This window comes from Apteryx rowi, unplaced genomic scaffold (genome assembly GCF_003343035.1).
Source record: "Apteryx rowi isolate R43461 unplaced genomic scaffold, aptRow1 scaffold_120, whole genome shotgun sequence".
Taxonomy (NCBI): domain Eukaryota; kingdom Metazoa; phylum Chordata; class Aves; order Apterygiformes; family Apterygidae; genus Apteryx; species Apteryx rowi.
Window position 1 is genome coordinate 264,350 of NW_020447420.1, and position 25,154 is coordinate 289,503.

The 25,154-nt window shown below is 40.7% G+C and overlaps 1 protein-coding gene across 3 annotated transcripts in view; it reads right to left on the bottom strand.

Annotated features, from left to right (window-relative positions):
* Positions 1-25,154, bottom strand: part of DENND1A (DENN domain containing 1A) — a 229,151-nt gene that overhangs the window by 19,662 nt on the left and 184,335 nt on the right. Inside the window, exons 19-21 of one of the 3 annotated variants that reach the window (XM_026089953.1) lie at positions 23,065-23,190; positions 19,440-19,571; positions 2,958-3,017 (exon numbers count right to left, since the gene is read on the bottom strand). In XM_026089953.1, the coding sequence (XP_025945738.1) occupies positions 2,958-3,017; positions 19,440-19,571; positions 23,065-23,190 (318 nt within the window). The remainder of the gene's footprint in view (positions 1-2,957; positions 3,018-19,439; positions 19,572-23,064; positions 23,191-25,154) is intronic. The other 2 variants (XM_026089963.1, XM_026089971.1) reach the window with 2 other exon arrangements.

Genomic DNA, 25,154 nt, shown 5'->3' on the forward strand with positions numbered 1-25,154 from the left:
AGACAGCTTAAGAGTGTGAATTTATGGCAGGAATGGAAGGATTAAGTTTGTGGCAACTTCAACTGAACTTGCAACGTGGTGAAACATGGGGAAAAGAACAACAGAGCTAATTAGACGAGCTGAGCTGTCAGAGTGCRGCTGAATGGCTCGGTGCCAACAAACAAAAGGAATGGGCTGGCAATCAGCAGGATCGATGAAGAATACTGCTTCATTAGGGTTGATAAAACACAGAGAGAGGGAGCGAGGGAGAGCGCGTGCAAGAGGGGGAGAGAAGCAAGAGGGATGGGGGGAGGAAGAGAATGAGAAGGAGAAAGAGAAAAAGAGAGGAAGAAAAAAAAACCTGTTTAATTAAATCCGAGCTAGAAGATGATGTGTAAAGCTGGCTTGTCATCATGCTGTGAACACTTTCACCTTTTGGGTGGTACCCTGGGGGTGTGATGGTGATGAGGGAGAAAGATGAGAGTTTTGGATGGCTCCAGGGGGCTAGCAGACCAGTAAAGTGCGGGGCGACATGCTAAGAAGGATTTAGAGCATTGTTCATGGGGAAATGCAGGGAAAACCCAGGAATCAAGCCAATTCCTCACTGGATTTTGAGCCTTATGTAGCCAAATAGGCAGGGTTAAATGCATATCAAATGCAAAAGTATGAAAGAAATCCAATTACATGAGCACACAGCCAGGAGAATAAAGGTGAATATCCGGGACAGAAGGGTTAAATGTGCTTATTACAGTCCTCATCAACTTTTTGCATAATTATTACATTTTTACTTTTTTTTAAAATTGAATGAAGTTTCCAAACAGCCTCTACTAATCCAAACAGATCTCTATTAATTATAAGCAGCAACCTTCTCTCTTTCACAGTACCTTCACAATTCATTTCCAAAACAGCAGAATGTAAAGAACATATCTGTTATGCTTCCTTAACCTTTCTTTGGTCTGTGTTTTTCTTCTTATTATCAGTAATGACTCATGCTGCAAGCACTAGTGCCCATGGATTCCTCCTAGTAGCAGATATATCCTGAAAATAGTAAGTATTTCTTGGCAACTCCAGTATTACATGGACTTGGCTGGAAGAGCAGAGACCTGGCCTCCTCATTCAGGGCTTGCCGTAAAGGACTAGGATAAATTACTTCCCCATACCCACCTCTGTAATATATGCCAAGATTAAGAGGGTGAAAAAGCAGCCTGCACAAAGTGTTATTTACATACACAAAAATGCATTTCATCTATTAAAAGCCAAATAACAGTTCTGAACAACAACAAATTTATGCATATTTGGTACAAGCATATTTTTGGGGAGTGATTATAATCATTTACATTTATCTTGAATTTCCTCTTGATGAATGAAGCATTTCTGTTCCACTTATTGGCACAGCTAGATGAATGCAACAGGAGCTTTTATTATTACATTTCCAACCTTTTATCAATCACATTAGGAGCAGAGACAGTTGACACAAACACATTATACTGAGGACTATTAATGTACTACAGCTGGGAGATTAAACAGTCTTAGCAAGATCCACTTTGATGTAATAAATGGCTGGGTCTGAACAGTGCTGTTCAGGAACTTGTGCACAGGGGAATCGCGATGTGCCCTGGCGGGGCTGCACTGGCCAAGCGCGAACGCGGGCTCCGGAGCACGCCAGCACCACCGAGAGAAGCGGGGAGGTTTGTTCCCAGCATAGCGGAGCTGGGAGGGTCTCCCACATCAATCGTATTTAAGAGAACACATATAAGCAGAGTCAACGCTACCCTTTACACACACAGAAAACAGAAGTGCAGGAATCCACAACAACTCTGTTAAGTTAAACACCCAGAGTTAAAAAGAGGGAGGAGAGGGAAAACATGCTACTGAAACGCAACTTAGGAACATGCACCAAAGATCAAAAGTTAAAACACACCCAAGTGCATTTGTTAACCAGTTGCCTGCTCATCTGAAACTAAATATTTTAAACAAGTTTTAGCAAGATTAGATTTGAAAACTTGCATCTCTCTCTTACGCATGTACATGTACGTATACGGAAGCAAGGAGTAAGATGTATTTGCCTTTTGATGGAATTAAAATTCAAGAAGCAAAAATCCTGAATGGAATTAAATACCTTCCAAGCCTGCTGCAAAAACAACACCCCCTTCTAAACTGATACCATTTATTTCCTGTATTGAAAAGCGCATCCCTGATGCAGATCTAGTAAAGTTTCCATTTTTAAAGGTGTCTAGTATAGATAATATGTAACAATTTGCCTACAGTCAGTGTTCTGAATGAAAAACTGCTTAGGTAAGATATCTCTGCCTAATACAGTTACTGAGAACAATTTCTGTGTAGTTCTTCCGTGAGAGAGTCACTTCCTCTCGCCAAGATGCTGTGCCTACAACGTTTGTACTACGGAATTAAAGGGATTCTCAGATAGCATTTTAAATGAGCATGAAGTATAGATGTCTATCGACCACAATGTGGTACTAGCATTCTAATACCCAAATACAGACTTCATTTTATTTAGGTGTATTCACTCATCTATTCCATGGAGAAAAATTAAGCATCCCAAATTAATTTAAAGCAGAACTTGGGGAGAATAAATACTTTATCTTCAGACTTCTGCTTCCTTTCATATTTGAGCTTAGTGCAAGTCTTCAAAAACTCACTGGCTAAAAACTTATGCCAGCCTAGAAAGATTTTTGGTTTAAGAAATCACCACAAAAGTAAAAACAAATGTTGCAACAGCAGCATCAGTTACCTGCAGAACTGACTGAAAGCTGCAGAACTCGTCAAAGAAAAGCAGAATAAATGCAGGTCCCAGGGCTGTGCCGCAGCAGAGAAGAAGGCAGTTTAGGAGCATAATTCTCACGTTGCTTTTTTGCAAAATTTGACAGTCGAAACTATCAAGATTTAGTAATGCTACCGAGAGTGCAATTCAGGCAGTGTTAAGCTGTGGCAGTGAAACAAAACTACCAGCTACTCACGGGCCTAGATGAACGCTGTATCTTTGGAGGCGGTGGCCGAGGCGGACGGAGTCTTTGCTGCTGTATCAAAGCGGAAACTTAAGTCATAGGTAAATTAAAGTAATAGTCACCTACACGAAACACCTCTGATTTTGTGGCAAAAGCAGTTTGAGTGGATGACAACATGTAATTTACTCTCATACTCACCTCACAAAATACAATTCTTTCAAAGCAGCGACAATCTCATGACCTACAAAGTGCCATAATAGGAAAGGCAGCTATACCTGCCTCCTTGATAAAGGTTCAATACAGGTCATGTTAAACCAAAGGTAACACTTAGATAAGCGCTCCAGACCAGACCACCCAAAATTTACTGAGACAACATAGACACTTAAGGTGGATCCTAACCTGTTGTTCCAAGTATCCTGCAAAGTAGAATATTATAATTCTCTTTCACTAAAATCCCAAGACTTATGCTAAAGGCCTCAAACCAGCAAAGACATTTAAGAACATGAGAGCCAAAGTCAATTAAACTTTTCATAGGCTTAAAGATGAACACATGCTTATATACCCTGCTGGATCCAGGTTTAGATGCCTTGCTTAGAGCAAAGTGCGTATGGACGTAGGAAAGAAGACTAGAAGACAAAGTCACTGGCAGTTCTGAATGGAAACAGATCAGTGCATTGAGATGATCATTTTGGTCTCCCACTTTTAAAATTAGCAGTTGGCCAACTTGCGGCTTTGTAACGGCGCTGGAACTGCTGCAGTCCAGTTGCTTTTGCCTGAGCACAACTCTCTGCACACACATGGTATCTTAGGGCAAACTCTGTTAGACTAGCAATACACTGACAATTACGGGACTCTAAATAAAACCATCCTAAAGTAAAACTTTGATATCAAGCACAAGATAAAAGTTAATGCTCTTTCCGTGGCAGCTTACGTGCACATATTAGTACCTAAAGCAGAGAAGCAGAGTCCTCCAAGAGGAGAAATAGGAATTTCTCTGAATGCCTGCTAGGCCAGACAGAGATCGCATCCCCGCTCCATGTGTGCTGCRCATCTGCAGACGAAGGCTTGCAGCTGTACAGGGAAGGAAGATGAACTGGCAGTGAGAATCAGAAAAAGAAAGCCTACGCAGATGACCATTTCTCTCAAAATAAGATTCCAGACTCACATCTCAGCAGTTCTTAGGTTTTTACTAGCTTTGTCCTTGCTCTAGATTGACAGACATTTGCTCTCAACTACCTTCACACTGTGTAACGGTGCAACTCTAGTCTACCCTCTTTCACACTGTTTTCATGTTCTTGCAACTCTTCAGACTTTTCTTTCAAATCTCCCATTAAATTGTACTTTTGCATCCATTGGTTCATTCCTCCCTACTTGTGTTGTCAGGGAAGGAGACTCCAGGGTTGACACGTGGGTGTAGCCTGCACACATAGATTTGGTTCAGCTCTTTGGAGTGGGTGAGAAGAAAAGACATTCAGGATGGGGAGCTGAGGCCAGAATGACTCTATGTGATAGCTTCTCATCAGGTTTTCCAATAAAGTGAACAGGAAAACAAAGAGAACAAAGAGAGAAATGACACGGCTGCAAGTCGAGGTGGCTTCCAGTAGCCCTACTACACTGTTCCTCATCTGAGTCACAGGACTTCACTGGTGCTGCTGTGTATCTGCTCAGGCTGAAAGCACAAACTTAAAATACATATAACTTCTGTTATGTGACAAAGCATACCTATTTTCCATTATGTTTCAGAAACATAGTGGAAGAGAAGAAAAATCTGAAATTTGCACTTTTCTAGTTACTGATAAGACATTCACTTACTACCTAGCTACAAACTCTATTTGATGAAACAGGAAAACAATGCAATTCTTGTATTTTTTTAAGTTATTGTTTTTCTTCATGCCTCCTGAATATATCCTTCACTTTATTTCACTTTTATTTACCTAGAAATTGTGAACATTTCTACATTAGAGAATTCTCAAGTAGGTTATTAACGTAGGAAATTTGAGTGTTTTCCTAAAGCCATGGTTAACAATGTCTTGAACACCAACTTATTTTCCATGACTATTTTAATTCTGGGCAAATGGGTTTTTATTGATATAAGAATTACAAGTTATTACTTAACATTTTACAAAGATGTTGATGTTATCGTTTCTTCAGTATTAGTTTGTACCACTGAACGTGTGTGCTTGATTGCTTCAAACACAATACTACAGCACTGAAAGCCTCTCTGGCTTGGGAATCTGCTTTTCCTTTCCATAGCAAAGAACAGGCAAATTTCTGAGAAACACCGCAGGACTATAGCATCAATAGTATCATTTGAGGAGACAATGGTAATATTATTTCAAGCCTCTGAAAAAACTGTGATAAAGGCAGGCCCTTTAGAGAACAGGACAGAAAGACCACGCGATATGTGAGGATCACCTCCTAGCCAGATGGTCAACACACTGATTACAGTCACTGCAAAGACATGTACACTTGAACTATACTTACCCACCCACGTACTCACTTGAAGAGAAATATTTGTCTGAGAAAATGTGTGACAGGATTTGTTAATTATCTGCCACATCACTGTTTGCTAAGGCAATGGCAACATCAACTTTTAAATGCTTTTTGGGGATCTGAAAACTATCTTTTTTGTCACCCATGTTGTACCCTTTCTGGCTGAACTGTTAACGTGAACTGCAGAATATCCATATGCATGTCGGAGAGCACACAGAGGATTAAGTGCATTAGTAATTCCAGTACAGTCCGGAGGAGTTTAATAGGAATATCGTCTCATGTCATGTATTCTCCTTGCCTGTACCCAAACCAACATGCAGCCCTTATGCTGTGCAGCACTAATATTTTACTCCTATTAGTCCTAATTGACCAACAAGTACAAGTCAGACCTTAAAACATCATGATGCTGGCCTAGAAATCATAACTATATATACATTTTTTTTCTTCTGGTCCCTGAGTGATTAGGGTAAGCCCACACTGCTTTTAATTTTTTTCTGGTTTCAAGAGGGTCACAATCTCTCTTCTTTAATATGAGCTGAGAGTCTCACTTAATTACTTGACACCAGGACCAAGGACTAATGAAAACAGAATTTCCCAAGGTTTATGATATACGCATGAGTTATCAACACCTACTGAGGTTACCTCAGCTTCCATTTTATTTGGGGATTGTGAAATGATATAGTTTTGTTTTTTTTTCCTGGCAATTCAGATAAGCCTTTTCTCTTTTTTAAACACCATATAATGCAAGAAACTCAAGTGTAATATCCTACCTGCAGTCATCTCTTCCCTGCATTCTTTTCCTCTTTACTAAGCTTTCTGCTGGCATCAGCACTAATTCATCCTGCTGCTCTTCCACACTTGTCCTTTCATTCACTGAACTCGCCTCGTCTCTTACTGAAATTATCACATGCCAAATCAATGCCACACAAGCTAATGTCAGTGCAGCCACAATTCACCAATGAAGCCGTAGCTACTGAAGAATCACAATCCAGACTCCTTATGGATATACCCTCAAAAAATCATAACTCAAAGTAATGTCCTTGCTACATGATTTGCTAGTGAAAGGCATGTTGGATAGCTGCTTTTTAACTATCATCTCGGTAATCAGCATCTTGAAACCCTGGCTGAGGCACACTGACAGGGCAAATCAAGCTGGACTAAAGACAGCATAATATTTAACGATAAAAAACAGGGCAAAAAACCATTCAGTTTTACAGCTGGACATGGCTGAACTGACCTTTAATTATTGGGAGGGTTAGAAGGAAGCTTCGCTTAGGCAGCCGGTTACTATTGCAGATCTACTGCAAAGTTTCTCGTTCCTCCTCGGAACAGCTGGCACTTTGCTTTGCAAGCGGCAGGTACTGGAAGGGAGGAGCGAGGCCAAGGGCAGTCTGCAGGAGCAGCAGCCCTGACACACTCCAGCAGAAGTTTCAGCTGGTCCAGGCTGAGCTCTTTACTGTAGGAATTCAGTTAGATGGAGAAGAAAGGAAGGAGGGAAGGACAGGGAAGAAGCTTTGCTCTGTCTCTAGACCACAGGAAGATTTGTGACAAATTGCCTAAGGCTAGACCAAGCCTTGATTTGAGACATGCTAGTGCACATCTTGTGCAAGTATCATTTTAGTTCCATTAGATGAGCATGAAATTCATGCAAGTGAAAATAAAAATTACCTTATATATTCATGTGTAAGCTATGAGACTGAAGCTGAAACTCTGACTCAGATAGGTAAAGACAGTGCGACTTGCAAGCAAAAGAGCAAACAGCYATGTGAAAGCTGTCTGAAGTGCTACAGAAATAACGTTCATTTGAGGATGTTAGGTCTTGCATGTATTGCACCATGTACCACATTTCTGAACCCCAAAGATCTGAACAGAATGACAAGGCAAAACTACACATTCACAGCAGCATGTTTTTCTCTCCACTAAACATGGTCATGGAAGGGGTATAGCTGCAATCAGTGTTGTGAATCACAGAAAAGACCAGGCAAAGGGCAGTGAGGAATAACTGACGTGGAGGTCCACCAGAAGACAATAATTATTTGCCCTTTGCCAGAGCTTCATTTTTAATGTTGATGTTAATATCTGACACCAGAATGGGATAAGCAAGTATATTTGAATTATATGAAGATCATATGAAGATCATATTTACTGAAACAGCCTCTGATTTGAAGTTAATTTGTTAATGCAGCAAAACACATTGTTTCCAAAAGGTCAGTAGGGGAAGCTGTGTTGGAATATCAACTTAATTACCTGTGTTGTAAGGATGAAAGGGTACRAAACAGCACTTGGGTACGTTGCTAAAAGCAGCTAAATTGCTATTCTAGGTATGTTCCTAAATGTATCTACTGTAGTTTTTTCTATGAAGCAGAGAAATGTCTAAATTAGCACTTTTTTACCAATAGCTGTTTATGCACATATCTTTTGTCTCTAGATATTTTCTTAATTGTTTTGCTCCAAATACTTCTGAAGCACCAAGACATGAAGCAAATTTGCAGAAAGCCAATTTTATGACTGTAGATCTGGCAGTGTTTTACTAATTATCAGACAAGTGATTTTAAGCCATGAGATGCCGGTGGGAGAAAATTCTTATGTTCACTTCTACACTGTAAAAATACTATTTAAAAAATTATACATCCCGCAGATCATCAGGTAGCTATTCTATATCCAAGGAACTTCCACATTACAGTTAGTTAATTTTTTATACTAGGGAAAACATTACAAAAAAAATCATTTTGGGTGTGTGAAGTAACAGCTGCTGAACCAAGTATTATCTCAAACTAACTGTGAATGTCTGTTGAGATACAGTAATTTTTTTTTTAAAGTGGTATTCAAAACAGAGCCTTTATCAGTAAATTAGAGGTGCTATTTCATATGCAGCAACAAGTGCAACTAGAAAAAATGGATAAAGGAAACATAACTACACAAAAACTTGTCTGTCAGCACATACAGAAGGAAGCATTTGTCCTTCTCAAAGTAGTATGGAGGGGTGTTTTTAATGATTTCCAAAGCACAGTTCTTCTACATGAATATCTTATTTTCTTAAGAAATTCAGGACCAGTTTGAAAACTGCTAGTATGTTTTACAGATAATCAGACATGGGAGAGTGCTAGATTGTCCTGAAGACATTCATGCTCAAACGTAACATGCTGCAAAGGATCTGAAGCGCTGACTTTGGAAGAATGTGTCAAACCTCAGCTGAACACTACATAAAAAAAAAAAAGAGGGAGAAAATAACAACACTTAAAAATGTATGGTACCTAAAAAGATTCAGTACAGAAAGCAGATGGAATCTATGAGGCAGCTGTTTTATTACCCATCCAGATCCCTGCACAGCACACACTGCTTTTTGCATACTCCCATATGCACAGCTCACAAACTGGGATGACAAGAACAGTGTATGCTTTACAGCATATATTTTTAATTTACACTCTGAAATACTTCAACAGAAATCTGCTGGGTCCTGTGATAAAAAAAAATCTCCATGTTTTAAGGGATGCCTCATTCTTCACAACATATTGGTAGATTGGGAAGGTAGCATGAATCTGGCAAGCACAGCAATGTCTGTAGCTGTGCCAAGAATTTGTGAAAGGGGAGGGAGACCACCACAATTAAACCCTCTGATTAGTTTAATGAGAAAAACAGGGACTACCCCCTCAACCTTTTCTAGCCAGAAATCCTTCTCTACCCAATAGAGATAGAGAAAGTAAGAGAAGGAAATGAAAGATCAGTGCCTACGAGCTCCTGTTTTCCCTAACACAGACTAAGGGTCCGTATTTCACGAGCCTGAGTCCCATGCAGTGTCCTGAGGTACGGCCAAAGGCACGTGGGTCCATGCCAAGACCCTGGAGAGGACTTGCACTCTTTACCGAAGGGAAAGGAAGGGGGGTTCTGAAAATCTGTCTTGTCTTCTCATCTCCCTTGGCTGAGACCAACTGTCCTTTCTGATGAAGGAAGAAAGATCCTTTTTTATGGTGCATCTCGACACAGAGCACTGATAACCTTTCCTCAGTTGGCAGTGTTGATAACTTCCATCTATTAATCTCATACTGGGCAAACAATCCCAGAGTAGCTAACTTCAAAAAAAAAAAAAAATATATATATATATATACACACACACACTAATATACAACAGGCCACATTTTTCTCTAAATCCAGGACTTGGAGGATACTAGCCAGATCACTCCTACAACTAAGACTGAGTGCAGGAGCGTGATCTCAGGATCATATACCTTGTCAAGAGAAATGATTCCACCAGGTTGGAGCAAATATGGTCTCATAGCTATCTCCTATAATCTGCTTGTTATGGAAGAGCACCAGGGAGGGAAAACTCCAAAAGCATGGGTTAGACTACTTCTATGGAATATTGTCATTTATAACAATGCTATTTTAAAACTATGCATTTTAAATAATAAACCCCTTGGTTGTAGAATTAAATGGCATTTTATTTCTTCTGTCTGTAATTACTGAAAAAAAAAGAAGCATTTCTAGAGTTAAATGGATATATTTTTCCATGTGTGCAGTAAGTGTTGAGCAGATAGACATTTTCAGGCCATGCCCCAAAGTAGCATGTATTCTTATATGATGCTGATGAGAGGAATATTATGTAGTAATAGCAGTTAACTTGTAATGGTATCTGTGATTTGAAGACTTGTCAAGACTTCTGATTAATTCCTAGCTCCAGTGACAGCAAAGTTCATGTACTATGCAAAAAAGCAGTACAAAATCCACAAATGCAATTTGAGTTTGTGACCTCTTATTTCTTCTACTTCACTTTCTATCTGCTCTGTGCAGTTGAAAACAAATCCTAAACTCCTCCCAGATATATATGCATTTCTTCAATTCTTCTAAGATACTGTAAAAAAAACCTGACTGTATTAAACTGATATTTTTCAATATTTTGTAGTTTGAAGATTCCTGAAATTTTCCAAAGGGGGTGACTGTCAACAGCTTCTTATTTACCTGGCACAGGTCCCAGGTGCTTGTAGACCACAGTTTGATAACCACTGTAAATTAAATTATATGTAGTGGGTATCTCTTCACACAGGAAACAGATGCCTACAAAACATGAAATATTTAAGACTAATGTGGTTCTGATCCAAAAAAAGCCTCACGCATTTTGTTCCCTGTCTTGTTTATATGCAGAAAGGTCTTAGATGACTCTAAGACTCATATTGCAAACAGCTAAATACACAAGCCAGTTTCTAACTGTCCTGTTTCTGTAGTGCTTTGACACAAGTCTTCCTCTCTGAGCCTTTCTTATGCAACTTGCTTCAAAAATTAATGCCTTTTGGGGAAGAGGGTAATTTGCAATGATTCACTAGCTTAAACGCATACATCAGTTTTTAGGTATCAAGGAAAAGATATCAGAGCACAACCAAAGAATTGTCTACTTATAGAATGGACTTCGAAGTAAATTTCTTCGAGATATTCACTTTTATGTAGACCACCACAGCCCATTCTACCTGCTCTCCCTGTCCTTGGGGCAACCACTGGTGACTTAATAACCATTTTTGTGTTTCATTTCCTTTGCGCCCAACCCAGATTTTCTCTGGATCCTGCAATAACAGCAGAATCCTGCATTGCCGTTATCAATGCCTCAATCCTAGAAGGATAATTCAGTGAACACACAGATATGTTCATGGTACTAAGGCAAGTTTAACACCCAGAAAATGACATAGCTCATGGCTCTACATCATGTGATATGCCTTGGCCTGAAAGCAGCATAACTTTCATTTGTACAGAAAGAGAATACAACCACAATCCCCTATTATGTTACTGCAGGATGAAAGGACCATGAAAGAAAACTCCCATAACTCATTGAACCATGGCCATTCTGGATTACTAGCAAAACAGCAAGGAGGTTTTTCAGAACTATTCACAGAGATGAAAAGGGGAAGCGTTTTGAAAGATAATCTCATTGAAAAGATGTCCAAAATTCCAAAGCACTTCTACAAAAATTAGGTATATTTTGCAGGGGCCTGTTTCCATTTCATCTGTTTCTCAACATACAAGGATGGAGAGACATGTTATAAAAAATCCTAGACCCCAGGAATATATTTATCCCCATGTGTTAAAGTCTATCCATCTACTATCTCAGCAGAGTTTAAAATCACAGCTAATAGGTTAACAACTGTTTTTCTTCTGCTTCAAATGAAGAATATCAGAAAGCTGGGGGAATATTCAACTTCCCAATTTGTACTGACTGCTCACTGCTACCTGCAATGTCTGTTTGACAGGACTGACATTTTGTACTGCTGTGAGATGGGAAAACGTGTGACATTTTTATTCATGGTGGCGTACGCCCTTGTAATGATCAGCCCTGGTCGATGTGCTTACTGCAGCAGCCCCGAGCCCTCGGAGAACAAACAAGAACCGGAGGTGCCAGCAGTTCGGCTGCCTTATTAAACACCACCAGGATTCTAACGAAGAGCAACTGCTGGAAAATCTCACTGTCAAATCCTCAAGGACATTGTCAACGTGGAGGTAACTACATATATTTTTCATTTAAAATACTGGAAAATCCAGCAATGCAATATTAAAAATAAAGAAAAGAGCCACACCATTTTGTGAGTGTATTTTTTTTTTTAAACTGGTCATTTCGTCAGCTTTACATTGGACTTACAGTAGGCCTGATACCAGCATTCAAGTCAAGGAGATCACACAACCCACATGATTTAAAATGCTGAAAAATGGGCATATCCCTTATTATCTTCTAAAGGTATTCCTCTCTAGCAAGCAGGATACTTGTATAGAAAATAAAAAATAAAAAAAAAGAGCGAGTCTCTCATTTAAGGAGTTGTATAAACAGCAGTGACTACCCGCTTTGCGCATCTCCATCATTCACTGAGGAAGTCTGCATAATTAGGATAATTTTCCTCCACACAAACATACAAAATTACATGGCTCCTGGAGGTGCAGCATGGCACGCTGCGATTGCCATACTTGATGTTAATCAGTCCAGCTCTGAAGGACAAATCCAAAAAATACCCGGCCAAACAAGTAATTGCAGTGGGGCTGGCAGCTAGGAGAACCTATCTTTCATATACTCCCTCCTTTAATCTTCTAGTTTAATCCAGGGGCCCAGAGGTCAATTCAGACAGTTCTGGCCTAACTGCATGTATCTACTTCATAAGCAATATGTAAGAGACTTCTGGATGCTGATATACGTTGATAGACTAAGCAAGTCATCCACAAGCCCCTCTGAGCTTTTCTCAAGTTGTCAATCTAGGTGATTTGGTTAGCCTTGCATGCACTGATGTATTTATTTTATATGTATGTATTATTTATAAAGCACAATCCTGCTTCTATATGCCAGCAGTGATGGACCAAGATACTCCCTACACGGTAGTTATGGGTTCCTCGACATAACAGGACTAACAAGGAAATTCTGCACAGACATGTTACAGCTGCTATTGCTTGTCACAAAGCCCTAGGAGGTCGGCTCAACCACAATATTTTCTCCATACATCCAGATCCAAGTGTTATGGCATCTGACTTGCATGTACCCAGAGCAGTAAATTTATTCTGAACGTCCCTGCTTAAAAAGTGCTTGAAATGCCAAGAGAGTTGGCAAATCCTAAAGGCCCTAGTCCAGAATGTGCGTTTTTGTGGATGAACACTTCTGCTGGACACAGGACTGGAGCAACATGATCTCACTACAAAGCCTGAACTCCTACGTAATACGAGCGACACACACACTACGTTGCTGTAGTAGCCAAGGAAGACATAGCTGTCTGGGTGCTCATTAGAAAACGCTGGCAACCGAGCGCATGAGAGGCAGTAACCTCTGGGTATGCTCTGCAGGTGGTGTACGTCTTCCTAAAGAGAGAGCCAGGTCTCACTTGTCAAATATTTACACGCATGACAAGAGTGCAAGCCTTTTAGTTAGATAATTCCTATCCCATGGATTGTCATTCCTGCAAGTCTTGCACACCACAAAGCAGAATTTCAGTCAAATGCATTATTTTCTTGCTCATCGACATTGTTTTTATTCCCCTTACTATGAACAGTGTCCCCTAAGAACTCGATAGGACATTCGAGTAGTCTCAGGCAGACATTAGATGAACAAGCACTTCTCAGCCAATACATTTTCCTTTCCTGCAAGGTGACTTCCACTGAGCAACAGTGAATTCCTGTCTGAAAGGAAGAGTTGAGGAAAGGATGAGAAGAAGAAATGAGGGAAGAAAATGTTTTCTCTGAATACAGAAGAATTTTAAAGGTTTATACTTTTACTAAACACGTAAAGAATTGAACAGATAGAGGGAGAAAATTTCACATGGTTCATCAGAAAGGAACCGTCTCGCTCATCAGCGGGGAAGAGAGGGCTGGAAGCTTGTTTTCTTAATGACGGGGTCCCTACTGTCAGAGCAGTTCAGAGCGGCAAGGAGCAGGGGAGGCCGGCTTTGCAATCGCAGCCTGCAGTTGCACGAATGTTAGAAAATGAACTTGTTTTCCCCTTTCCCCTTTGGTTTCTACCTCGGGGCCACACAATGCCTGCCGTGATCCGGGGGAATCCGCTATTGTTGCAAGGCACCTGGGTGTGAAGGGAGTCACAGGGTCCGGAGCGCAGCCTTCCTCCCTTCCGCACTTGAGCTCTTCTGCACAGCGGCTAATCCCTCCCTCCGCTTGCCTCTGGCCTCACCGATCCAGTTTTGCGTTTCTGGAATGTGGCTGGCTGGCTTTCCCCCATCCTCCCCCTGACCTCTTAATACTGTTTAATCTTCTTGAAGAAGAAACCTGCCCTACAAAGCAGAGTTGCTCGTTCTGCACGTCTAGGCGCGGATCACGAACAGGAAAGATGAATGTGAGTGTATAGATCCCTCACAGCAAATGATCAAAACAGCAAATAAGCCGGCAATTTCCATTTTATGGCTTGCGAAAGTTTAGTAACAATAAGAATCAGCTTGGAAGAGAATTTTGGACAAGTCTTTTCACACTCAGATAAGTTGCTTTAGTACTATGAATATATTTTCCATTTGTTTTGTTGTTCCCAAGATTCGATTTACATTAGCCCCTAGAATACTAATTCTTCCCTGTTTGCACTGAAAATGGAATATGACTGAATCTCTTAAATAAACATGCATTTAGAAGACTCTCTTCTATTTTATTAAGCTTTACCTTTTGGCACATAAATGGAATAAATATTCTATCTGCAGACAAATAAAAACAAACCACAGAAGCGTAAACACACCTAAGCTGACAAAAGACATTCTAATTATCCTAGAAACGATTAGAGAGCAGAACAGAATTGCTGGTGTAATTTGCTTCTACTGAAATGATAAACTTCCCCCCAAAAGGATGATTTTGGCAGCTGCTCATCAGAAGCCGTTTGGAAATGTCCTACAGCAGTTGTGCCACCAGCCGGGTGAAGCCCAGGCGTGGGTGAAGATCCCGGGCGGCCAAGGAGGCACATGCAGAGCCGCCAGCGCGCTCCCACGGGAGCGCCAGGACGAGCGGATCAGGGCTGCAGGGGTGGGCAGCAGAGTGGCCAGGAGCAGAAACCTCATTAGGAAAAAGTGGTGGAAAAAACCAAGTATCGTTTGGGAAAATAAAGCGCTCCCTTTACTCCCCAAGAAGCAGGCTGCAACCCTGCCAGCCGTCGCCCCTCCGCGCACCCGCAACGCATGCGGGCAGCAGCCAGCGTGACCCTACACTGCGCCCGCTATCGCAGCAACAGCGCAAAATTTAAAAATCCTATAGCATTTCTTCTCCTGGCTGTGGGACAGGGACGTTTGCACGTGTTTTATCATAGCAACGCCTGGTGCACTAGTGGCCTAGCAGTTAAGCACCGTCTTCTGGAGGGAAAAGGCTTCTAAAATACCAGATTCAGATATGAATCTGCCTTCCTTTCTTAGCAAAACTATCAGTTTATACTTTTTGATTTTTTTGGTATTATCTAATGCAAAAATGAATACATATGAGAGAACTGAGAAAGCTTACTGCTCATTAAAAGCTCAGCAAGATATTTTGGAGAGCTGCTGGTGCTATTTGAAACAGCTATACAATCACCATCATTAAAGAGAGGCCTGCATTTCCCAGATTCCTGGCTTTTTTTGGCTGTAACATATATAACATATATAAATGTCACTTATCTAAATATTTGAATGCAATATTTGAGACTTGCRTCTCTGCAGGAAACAAAAGTACCTTATCAGGATAGTTCGGTTTTGTAAAAAGAAAAAAATGCCTTGTCCTATTTCTAATTTGATTTATTGTATTTCTTTTTTATTTGTGGCATAAAGGCAACTTATAAATCAATATTTACGTTTAGGGTGAAGAGACATTAAAAGCTCCTCAAGCAACATACTTCCGAAATCGGACAGAACTGAAACGCAGACTTTAATTTATATACAGCTCAATCAGTTAATGAAAACTGCAAAGCGGAAGAGCCCTAAGGCTGCATAACATTACACTCCGTGCAGTCCCCTTATCACCGTAGCTCGCCATCAGTAACAGCTCGGCGAGAGAAGTTGAGATCTCTAGCAGAAACACAAACTCAAGTAGCGCTAACGGAAACTCAGAATCTGAAAAATCCTATGAAAAGGCCAGGATTCAGACAGTCCTCCTTCCTTATTTTAAACATAAAAAGATGAGTTTTATGAGCAACCAAGAGAACTAGAATTTCTGCAGCCATTAGGGGAAAGCAAACAATTTTGTTAAAAAAAAAAAAATTTCAGATCAAAGATGTCCAGTATCGCAACAGACCCGCAGTGTTTCAAAGTATGGGTCCTCCCAGCGTAACAGCTGTTTGTAGGCACCAGGAACGTGTTCAAAGGAGCCACAGTGACGTACAACGCAGTATCACGACTTGTAGTTGACTTTCCATTGGAGGTGACAACATGCCTTGCAAAGAAGAAACTGAAAAAGTCCAACTCCCACTATATTTTGTGTTTATTTTCCATACAGCCCAAGGATGAGAATGATAAAGCTGAGTACCCTCTCTAGAAAGCGGGCGCACGCATGGGCTGCCTGGGTAAGGTGGCAGTGGCGGTGGCCCGCGGGCGGGAGCCCGGGGACAGCTGTGGCCGGGCCACCAAGGCCCCTATTCGAATCTGCCGTATGTCGTCTGAGGTTTTAAACAAGTTTTGGTGGGGATATAAGGCAAAAAGCAGGAAAAAAGAAAACAATCATAAGCCATTTGCAAAGGATGCTCCCTGTAGCAATTTATCTTCTGCCACAATTAACCTTACTCTCCCCCAAACAGCGAGTACTGCCCAGTACTATACGCTATTCACTTGAGTCTTGCTTGTCATTTGACGGTTGTTGCCCCTTCTCCCCCCTGGTTAAATCTTGGTTGCCTCTATGGCTCTAGCTACTTGTTGACCAACATCAGAGTCCAGCTGGAGCAGGAGGAAAGCCGTGGTCGCACCCTTCCACTCTGTTCTCCTCTTGCAGCTGCATTAAGGACACGTTAAGTCCTTATTGCCCTGCCCCGGGCTATCTGGCTAAAATCCTGTTCACCATCAAGGAGAGCTCTCCGTCTATAAACAGCTTTTCCACAATGTCTTAGTACGACAGAAATCACTATTAAAACAATTCTGTCCTAAGCAGCCTCCTAAATAACATCCAACGAACATTCACCAAGAGGAGATACAACGCTACAAAATCTCATACACGCAGGTAATTGCTGATAAATTTTTGTGAACAATCAGCTAAAGTGCTATACAAAGACATTTCAAGATATTTGCTGGCATTTTTTGTTAGCTAACAACTGCAGGTAYGTAACTGTATTTAGAAAGGCTAGAAACTAACTTACTATAGGGTGAGAGATAATGAGTTAAAATTAAAGGTTGCTGCTGGCTTGCTAGCCCATCCCCCTTCAGCTAATCTGTCATGTAATGGAGAGAAGCACCCAGMGCAGGACAGCTAGCTGCCGGCTCACTTACAGCGAGCTGATTAAGAATGTTCCACCACCAGCAGACTGCAGACCTTTCCAACAAAAATAAATAGACTGTATGCAAATGTGTTTGTCACTTTGACAGCATGTCTCAATTAAAGCATCTCGCTGCTGCTGGTAGGCTCGCTCGCTGCAGCGGTATGGACGAGCCTTACTGCATTACTGATACGCGGGGCTTGACCCTAATCCACATGCATGCATTTTAAAAAAGTCTGCCTTTGCCATACACACTCGCATAATACTAGCAGGCACAGAAAGCAAGTGACAATGAGAAAAAAGCCTCTTTCATCCTCTTCAGTTTATAAGAGCTGTGAATGCACAAACAGCCCTTATTTCAGAGTTCTTGTGGCTTTTTAATTGTTCCCACCTACTGTATCCTAGACAGAGTTAAAAGTGACACTAAAATCCCTCCCTTTAATCACCAGTTAGAAGCCATCTCCTGTTTAAGCAGTAAATTTTGCTGCTTTTTTCCTCCCAAAAGCCTTAATTTATTTTTCATAGAGCTGAACACCTTTTCCTTTTGCATGAAAGTGTGATTTAATTTTCAATCTGGCATTGGGCTATCAGCAAAAAAGGACCAGTGAAAGGACAACGGCTCTAAGTGAGCTAGCCCCACAACTGCCAAGTTAGATAATTTTTTGGAATCTGACATTTGTAATGTAATGACAGTAATAAGCATTTAGCAAGCAAGTCTTTCACGGCAGCCAGTGGTTCACTAAAGCTGATGTGTGTTTCTTCTGACACAGAAAAAGTGATGATTAAAAAATTTGAAAGTGACCATTAAAAAACCTCATGAATTTAAATTCACATTTTCCCCTTAATTATATATTTCATTAATCTACCAAAATGCTTGAACTATTCATCCTTCATAAAAATCTAAAGGGAAAAACTGAAACTACATTATAGTATTATCTGGATTTCTGACTGTTTTAAATGAAATGTAACATTTTCCTGCTAGAGCTAGGTGGCTATATTTCTCCAGCAGCCCCAGTTCCTCTCAACTCTATTGGCATGGAAAATAAGCAAAAAATAAATCACTACTGCAAATATTTAATTGGAATAGAATCTGTTTGAAAAAAAGCCTTCCACCACTTACATTTTGCACAATAGCCAAAGTTCCAAAATGATACAGAAACCTGAAAATAAAATGCCCTGAGCAATGATTATATCTGATGTAGTCCTGCTTAATATCTAAACAGTCAGTGCAGTTACACTGACTTGTTTCTATTAATAAATGCTCATCTAAAAATCTGGTTTGCTTCACGTTTTAATTCCCATTCCTTTTATAATGTTTTTTGTTTATAATTGTTTTAAAATCTCTTTTCCTTAGGTGAAACCATGTATTTACTTTTCTTCTCTCATGATAATACTGTAAAAAAAAAAAAAACACAACAAAAAAACAACCAACGCAAACCAAAATAATGTTATTTTCTGAGTCAAGCAAACACTTACTAGTGGAACACTGGCAAATTTATAGTGAGTACTGTACGTTTTTCTGTGATAATCACAACAAACGTAACATTTTCTAAATAATTAGCTCTTAAAAAAAGAAACAACCAAAATTGCTCTTTTACAAACATATCGAAAGAAACATCGTAAGAATAACTAATGTGCATAGCTCAATTGTCAATACTGAAACAGAGTACACTAATAAGCTATTAATTGATTTTTCTATCTTAGCTCACTGCTTTTAATTTTCAAAGAATGTTAAAATGCTTTAATAGCTGGATGTTTTGTGTTGACACTAATGATCTGGCTATGTAACAGAGGATATTTTAAATTATACACCCTCAGTCCTGCAGGCCATAGCATCTGTGCATGCTAAAAGAACAGGCAAAATAAGTTATAAAATTGCTCTAATGATTTCGTAATTTTTTTTCAAATTCAGTTAGAATTTATTTTCCTCAAAAAACACTGTATGAACAAAAAGGAATCAGTAAACCCCACAAAGTAATGTTTTCGAATCTCATTTATACACATACAACAACATAATTCAGCTGCAAAAAAACAAAGAAATGATTGGCAGATGCTTTACTGTGACTTTCCTCTGAACTATTTTTCTCTCTTCCGAGTCGCAGAGTTTAAAGCAAGCTAACACCAACACGTACCTGACCAAAATGTACTGTGATTGGTCTTCTATCTTCCCGCAACTTAGAGTCCTTCTTCTCAACCATGGGAGAAGGCGCTGGCCTTGGCAGAGACTCTTCCGGTGCCGCAGAGCAGCCGTTCTCCGCAATGTCCTGCACGGTGGGAAAAGGCAAAGAGCATGGCCAGAGCACCCCTGCCGAGGGGGAAGGGGCACAGAGGAGACGCTAGCGGGTAACGCTGACTAACCATTTCGATGTTAGGAAGAAGAAACAAGCACAGGAAACATAATTAGAATAAAAGATGTCATTGCGCTTTGTCAACCAAAGCTTGTGCACAACCACCCTCTCCTCCAACGGATACCCGTGTCGCGTGCAAACACCAAACACGCTCAAGAAAATGTCCGACTTAAACAGGCAAAAGCCAGGAAATATACAGGGAGAACAAAACAGAGCTCAAAATCTCATTTTAAGAGCAAAGTCAACGGGAACCCAAGAACAGGCCTGTTCTGCTTCCTGTGAAGCCAACTGAAAGCTGTAACGCCGTTTACGCGCTTCAGAGTCAGGCGCAGCAGAACAGCTACTTGCGGAAGCGGCAAGGAGAGATCAAATCCGCACCGCCGCCAACCCGGCGTTCTATCTTTGAGCCTGCGGACACCAAGCGCGCCTCTAGGAGAGCGCACAAAACACACCGCTGCCTGGCAGGATGCGTTTTTTGTTCTGTTTTGCTTTTGCCATTGCTCCTCATCCTCAGAAGCGAAGTGACCCCTCAGCCTAGGTTACGTGCCTCGGCCAGGGCAYGTTTGGTCTGTCTAGCAGCGGCCCGAGGAAGACAAAGGCACGCAGGCATCAGGAAAGGGAGCCGCAGAAAAGCCCGAGAAAATCTCAGCTGGGAAATCGCCTGCAACGCGGTGGGCCCCAAACCTTCAATCCCTTTGCAACAATGTCAAGGAAATAATGCTTGGTAAATACAGAGAGAAACCCGCGCGCGGGGCAGCTCTGCAAGCCCGACCCTGGGCTGGCGGCTGCCACCGCCACCGCTTTGATGCCCTGCCCTTTGACACGGCCCCGCAAGCCTCCGGCTTGCTCAGGTACAGTAATGAGACATGTAGGCTGATGGCCAATTAGAAACGGGGCTTTTGGACACCGGCTGACCTAATGTGTTTAGGTCAAATGAAACAAAAAGCTGGATGGACTTTCTAAAGGGCTTTGTGTGCTCCACACAGAGGCTGAGAGACCTTTTTAGCTCCAGTTGGCAGAGCAACGGTTCACCAACATGGGCATAAGGAGCGCTGGGAAATTAACAACTTTGGAAAGGAAACTAGAGAGAAAAACTTTTTCCTTCCCCCCACCAACTGCACAATGCTACCTTGTCTTTGAAAAATACAACAAAGTACACTGGATTAGTTACAAAGCCGCCTAAAAACAACTGGACCACAGGGAATGTAGGTTTCCCTAAAACTTGCAATACTTCTGCTCTAACCCAGCAACAAACTAGCAAGGGAACCAGACAGTTTTGCAATCACAGAACCTATGGAGGCAACACAGATGGTTCTGGAATGCAACAAATTAATAGAAACTTTATTTCCCTACTTCTACACAAGCATGGCCAGATGAAATCGGTACCAAGCTTCAGACCTGTTCTGTGCATGCCAAAAAGGGGACGGGCACATGCAAAGCAGCCTGACATGCACTGAAGGGTGGACAGCCCCAGCCCTTCTGAGCTTTCGGAGGTCCACCTGGAGCTGCGGCTCCAAGCAAGGTGATAGATAACGGGGAATCAACGCAATGCAAAACATCTTCCATCCAGACAAAATTTCCAGAAAACCAGATGCAAAAGTCTGGAGATCAGGGGAATGGGAAAGGGAGGAGATAAAGAATACAGACAGAACAAGCCATTATGCCAAAAAAAGCTAAGCTTTTTAACGGCCATGCCAAATCCTTGCAGCTTTTACTGCTGTAGATTTGCCGTGCTTCTCAGATGATACAACTGCACACAGAAGATATTTCCCCTGTGTTTGGGGTACAGACTTCCAAAGAAACTGCTGCAGATTTCAGCGGAAATCTTTTTTTTTCAATTTAATAAAATATGAGAATTACCTGATTTGATACATCAATATTGTTTCAAAATCCCAAAGAGGCCCACAAATCAACCACACCGTTTCAGTCATCAAAGCAAACTTTGCTTCACAAAAGTCTGTTTTCTACCTTCAATGAAAACATATTTGAGCCTAGTAAACAGAGAAACCTGACTTTAAATGCGCAAAATTAGGACTCCAGGTAACTTTAATATGACTAATATCAGAGTGTTTGGCACTTCTCTAACTAGAAAGCAGACAACAGTCCTTCAAAGCACCCTGTGACAGAACCGAGCCCACCCTCAGCCGTGCATGCAGCCACTCAGGCAGCGAGCAGCCCGCCTGGCCGCGCGGGACAGCTTCTCCTTGGAGCTCTAAAACGCACAAGGAGACAGGACACGGATTCTGAACTTCGGCTTTCCACAGGCATCCTGGCTAGCCAAATGTCTGCAGATAAAAGCAGTTCTTCAGCTGGACAGCCAGGCAGGACCGAAAGAGCCTCAGCGGACCCAGTGCGGACACGGCTAAAAGAGCAGCAGCGGTGCCGGGAAGCAGCGCCCCGCGGCCCGCGCCTGCCCCACGAGCCCTCCGAGGACGCCGGGGGCAGGATCGACGAGCCGGGCTGCTGCCTCCCCGCTCCCCGGTGCCCGTAACTCCCTCCGCAGCTCTGCTGGGGCTGCACCAGCCTGGGTCGAGGCCAGCGAGCCGTTCCGCAACGCATCCTGCAGCGCAGGTACGTCCTTCGGATCCTGCGGGTCTCCAGGAGGGGGTTTGGTGCAAGCCAGCACCGCACCCCTGCTGTAGCTCGACTGAAACAGCATCCAGAACACCCAAAATTCAGGAGTCCTCTATTCCTCCCCAAAAACAGGGGGGGAAAAAATCTCCAGAAAGGCAGAAACTTGTCAATGTTTCAGTGACCTTTTAATGAAAATAAAGTGTAATTTAAGAACATTATTAAAAATGCTCCATACTTTTTTCCCTCAAGCAAAAGGTATTTTATTGATTGGTGGAAAAAGAGAATGACAACTATCTATCACACTCCATAATTTATATAAACAGTGCTTCCCCTAATGACTGTCCCTTCAGGGGAAGTCTTTGCTAAACTGAGTTATGAATTTACTATCCCGATGCATTCTGACAGAGAGGAGAACACTTATTTATCTATTTATTTTAAAGGAGAAAATCCTAAAATTTTTAAGAATGAGTAAAATATATTTACAGATATGTAAAGTTAACCATGTAAACTGAATAGGGTTTTCTTCTGCTGAAATAGGCATTATTAATTTTTCTAGGGACACTATATAATGAACTACAAATGCTGTCTATTAGAAGCACAGGAAAAACATGTCAGAACATCTAGAGGGATTCTTTTAGTTATTTTACAAACCTCTAAATGAGATGTTTCCAGCCATACTGATAATAAAGCTCTAACAGCCCACTGATAACAGACATTAACTAGAGCCACACAGGGATCTAGTAAGTAAAATAATTTTGAATACATTAATGCCAAGTGCCCAACCACTTATAAATTGTCTTATCCAGCAGCTGTCAGTAAGTAACATTCTCCTTACTGAAAGTTGAGGATGGTACCATTCACATTCTTCCTTCTTCCTAATTCTATGCAGTTCAGCTTCAAAGGAGGCCAATAACAGAGTGACTTGACCACCATGCTCCATTTGTGAAATGGAAAAAGCTGTCTTTACAGAAAAAAAGGGGGGAAAAAGAAAAAAAATAAAAAAATAAAAAAATAAAATAAAAGAGTACTGCAGCAGATATAAAATAAAGCTACCATGCTGTATCTATTAACAATTATTTGCTATCACTCATAAGGATTCTCTGAAAACTATTTCTGTTGCTTTGAAATACTGTACCACAAATGAACAAGGGATGGAAATAGAGCCCCATTCAATCTCTACTATCATATTAAAGAAGGACCTTACACACACCACAGTGACCTCTCAACAGGTCAATCCTGCATTTCCCATTTGCAATTCAAACCCAAGACTGGAGCAGACCAAGGGCAAAATGGGCTCTTGATTATATTTAAGAGGTCATCATTGCTATGCAGAGTTGTAGGAAGCAGACCTCTAGCTTTATTGCATTTTTAAATTCTATCTTGTACAGAAGCTGCTCATATTTGGCAGTGAAAACTGGAAAAGAGATGTTTGTATTTGACTTTTCCTTACTAGTGGCCTGCATACTTTTTGTGTTAATAACAGAAAATAATATTTTAAATTGCAGTGGATAGTAAGTTCAATTTAAAGACAATCTTAAGCTATATTTAGAACATGGAAGAGTAGCACCCCAAATTTGACAAAATTATGTATTTAATTATGCCAGAATTTCAAACACAAAATAACCACACATTGCAAGAATATACCTGAAAAATACAATGTTCTCAGATGAAAATTGGTGAGGATGCACTAATGGACTTATCAACAGAGCACCACAGACATTTAGACTGAAAATAATGTTTGAGGGTTGCCAAAACAATTTTTCTTATTTTTATCACCTTAAACAGAGCAACACCTCTTTTCAGAGTTATCTTGTGACGGTGCATTCAAAAAGGAGAAAAGAATGGAGCAGAAAAAGAGCAGATTTACTGAAGGGAGGAGAGGTAGAACAGTATGTGTCAATTATTTATAGAAGTCTTAAACTCTTGTGAAAGCACATGTTTAATGATCTCACTTACAGAAATGCTAAATAATAAGAAAGGTGAAACAAAATTGGTCCATTCATTTGTAAATGTTATACGTATTTTAAAAAGAACAGTTGGTGCTTGAAGGACTAGGGAGACAACAGCAATAAAACAAAGCAACGAATGAATGAATGAGTTGAGAAGCTTCTCAATATTTTCTATAAAAATGCCATAGAATAGCATATAATTATATTAGCATTTAAAATACAGGAAAACAATTTGGTCATTTTACACAATACCAACTGCTTTAGATGCACATGAGAAGCTCACACAAAATTTCATTATTCATGAAGGTTATGTCCAGAAATAAAATATATGGAATGACAGAAAAAAAATTCTGTGTATAGGACAAATGTTTCATGTTTCTATCTAGTATTTTCATATTATACCCTAAGTGGCCACATATTAAGTAACAAATGCAATAAAATGAAATAGCATGAAAATAATCTGAAGCAACTTTATCTTTCCCAAGAATCTTTAACAATTTGCTGAAATTTGTAGTTAGAGGGCTAACAACATTTGGATTGCACACAGTTTATTTCAAAAGGTTATAACCCGGCTTTAGAATAACCCCTTTGCAGTAAAATTCTGTTGGTATGGTTAGGCAGATTTCTGTTCGCGTCAAAGGAATATATTTGCAGTGTTACCTTAAGATGATGGTGTAGAAATTTAGAGGAAAAAAAAATTACTGAGGTATCATACTTAAAAAAAAAAAAAACACACAACAACAACACACAATTAATACACAATAAATTGAAACAAAAATCTGAAAGAGAGCTTCACAGTTATATTAACAAATTAGCTACCGTGTATTCCCAGTAGACTCTTAATAGCTCCGATTCACAGAATAAACAGAGTATCTGAAATAAACCTAAAGGCAGAATTAACCATTCCTCCATACAGTATGTATCAATATGACCATGCTTCTGGCTTAAAACAAGCAATTAATATTGGATAACACAC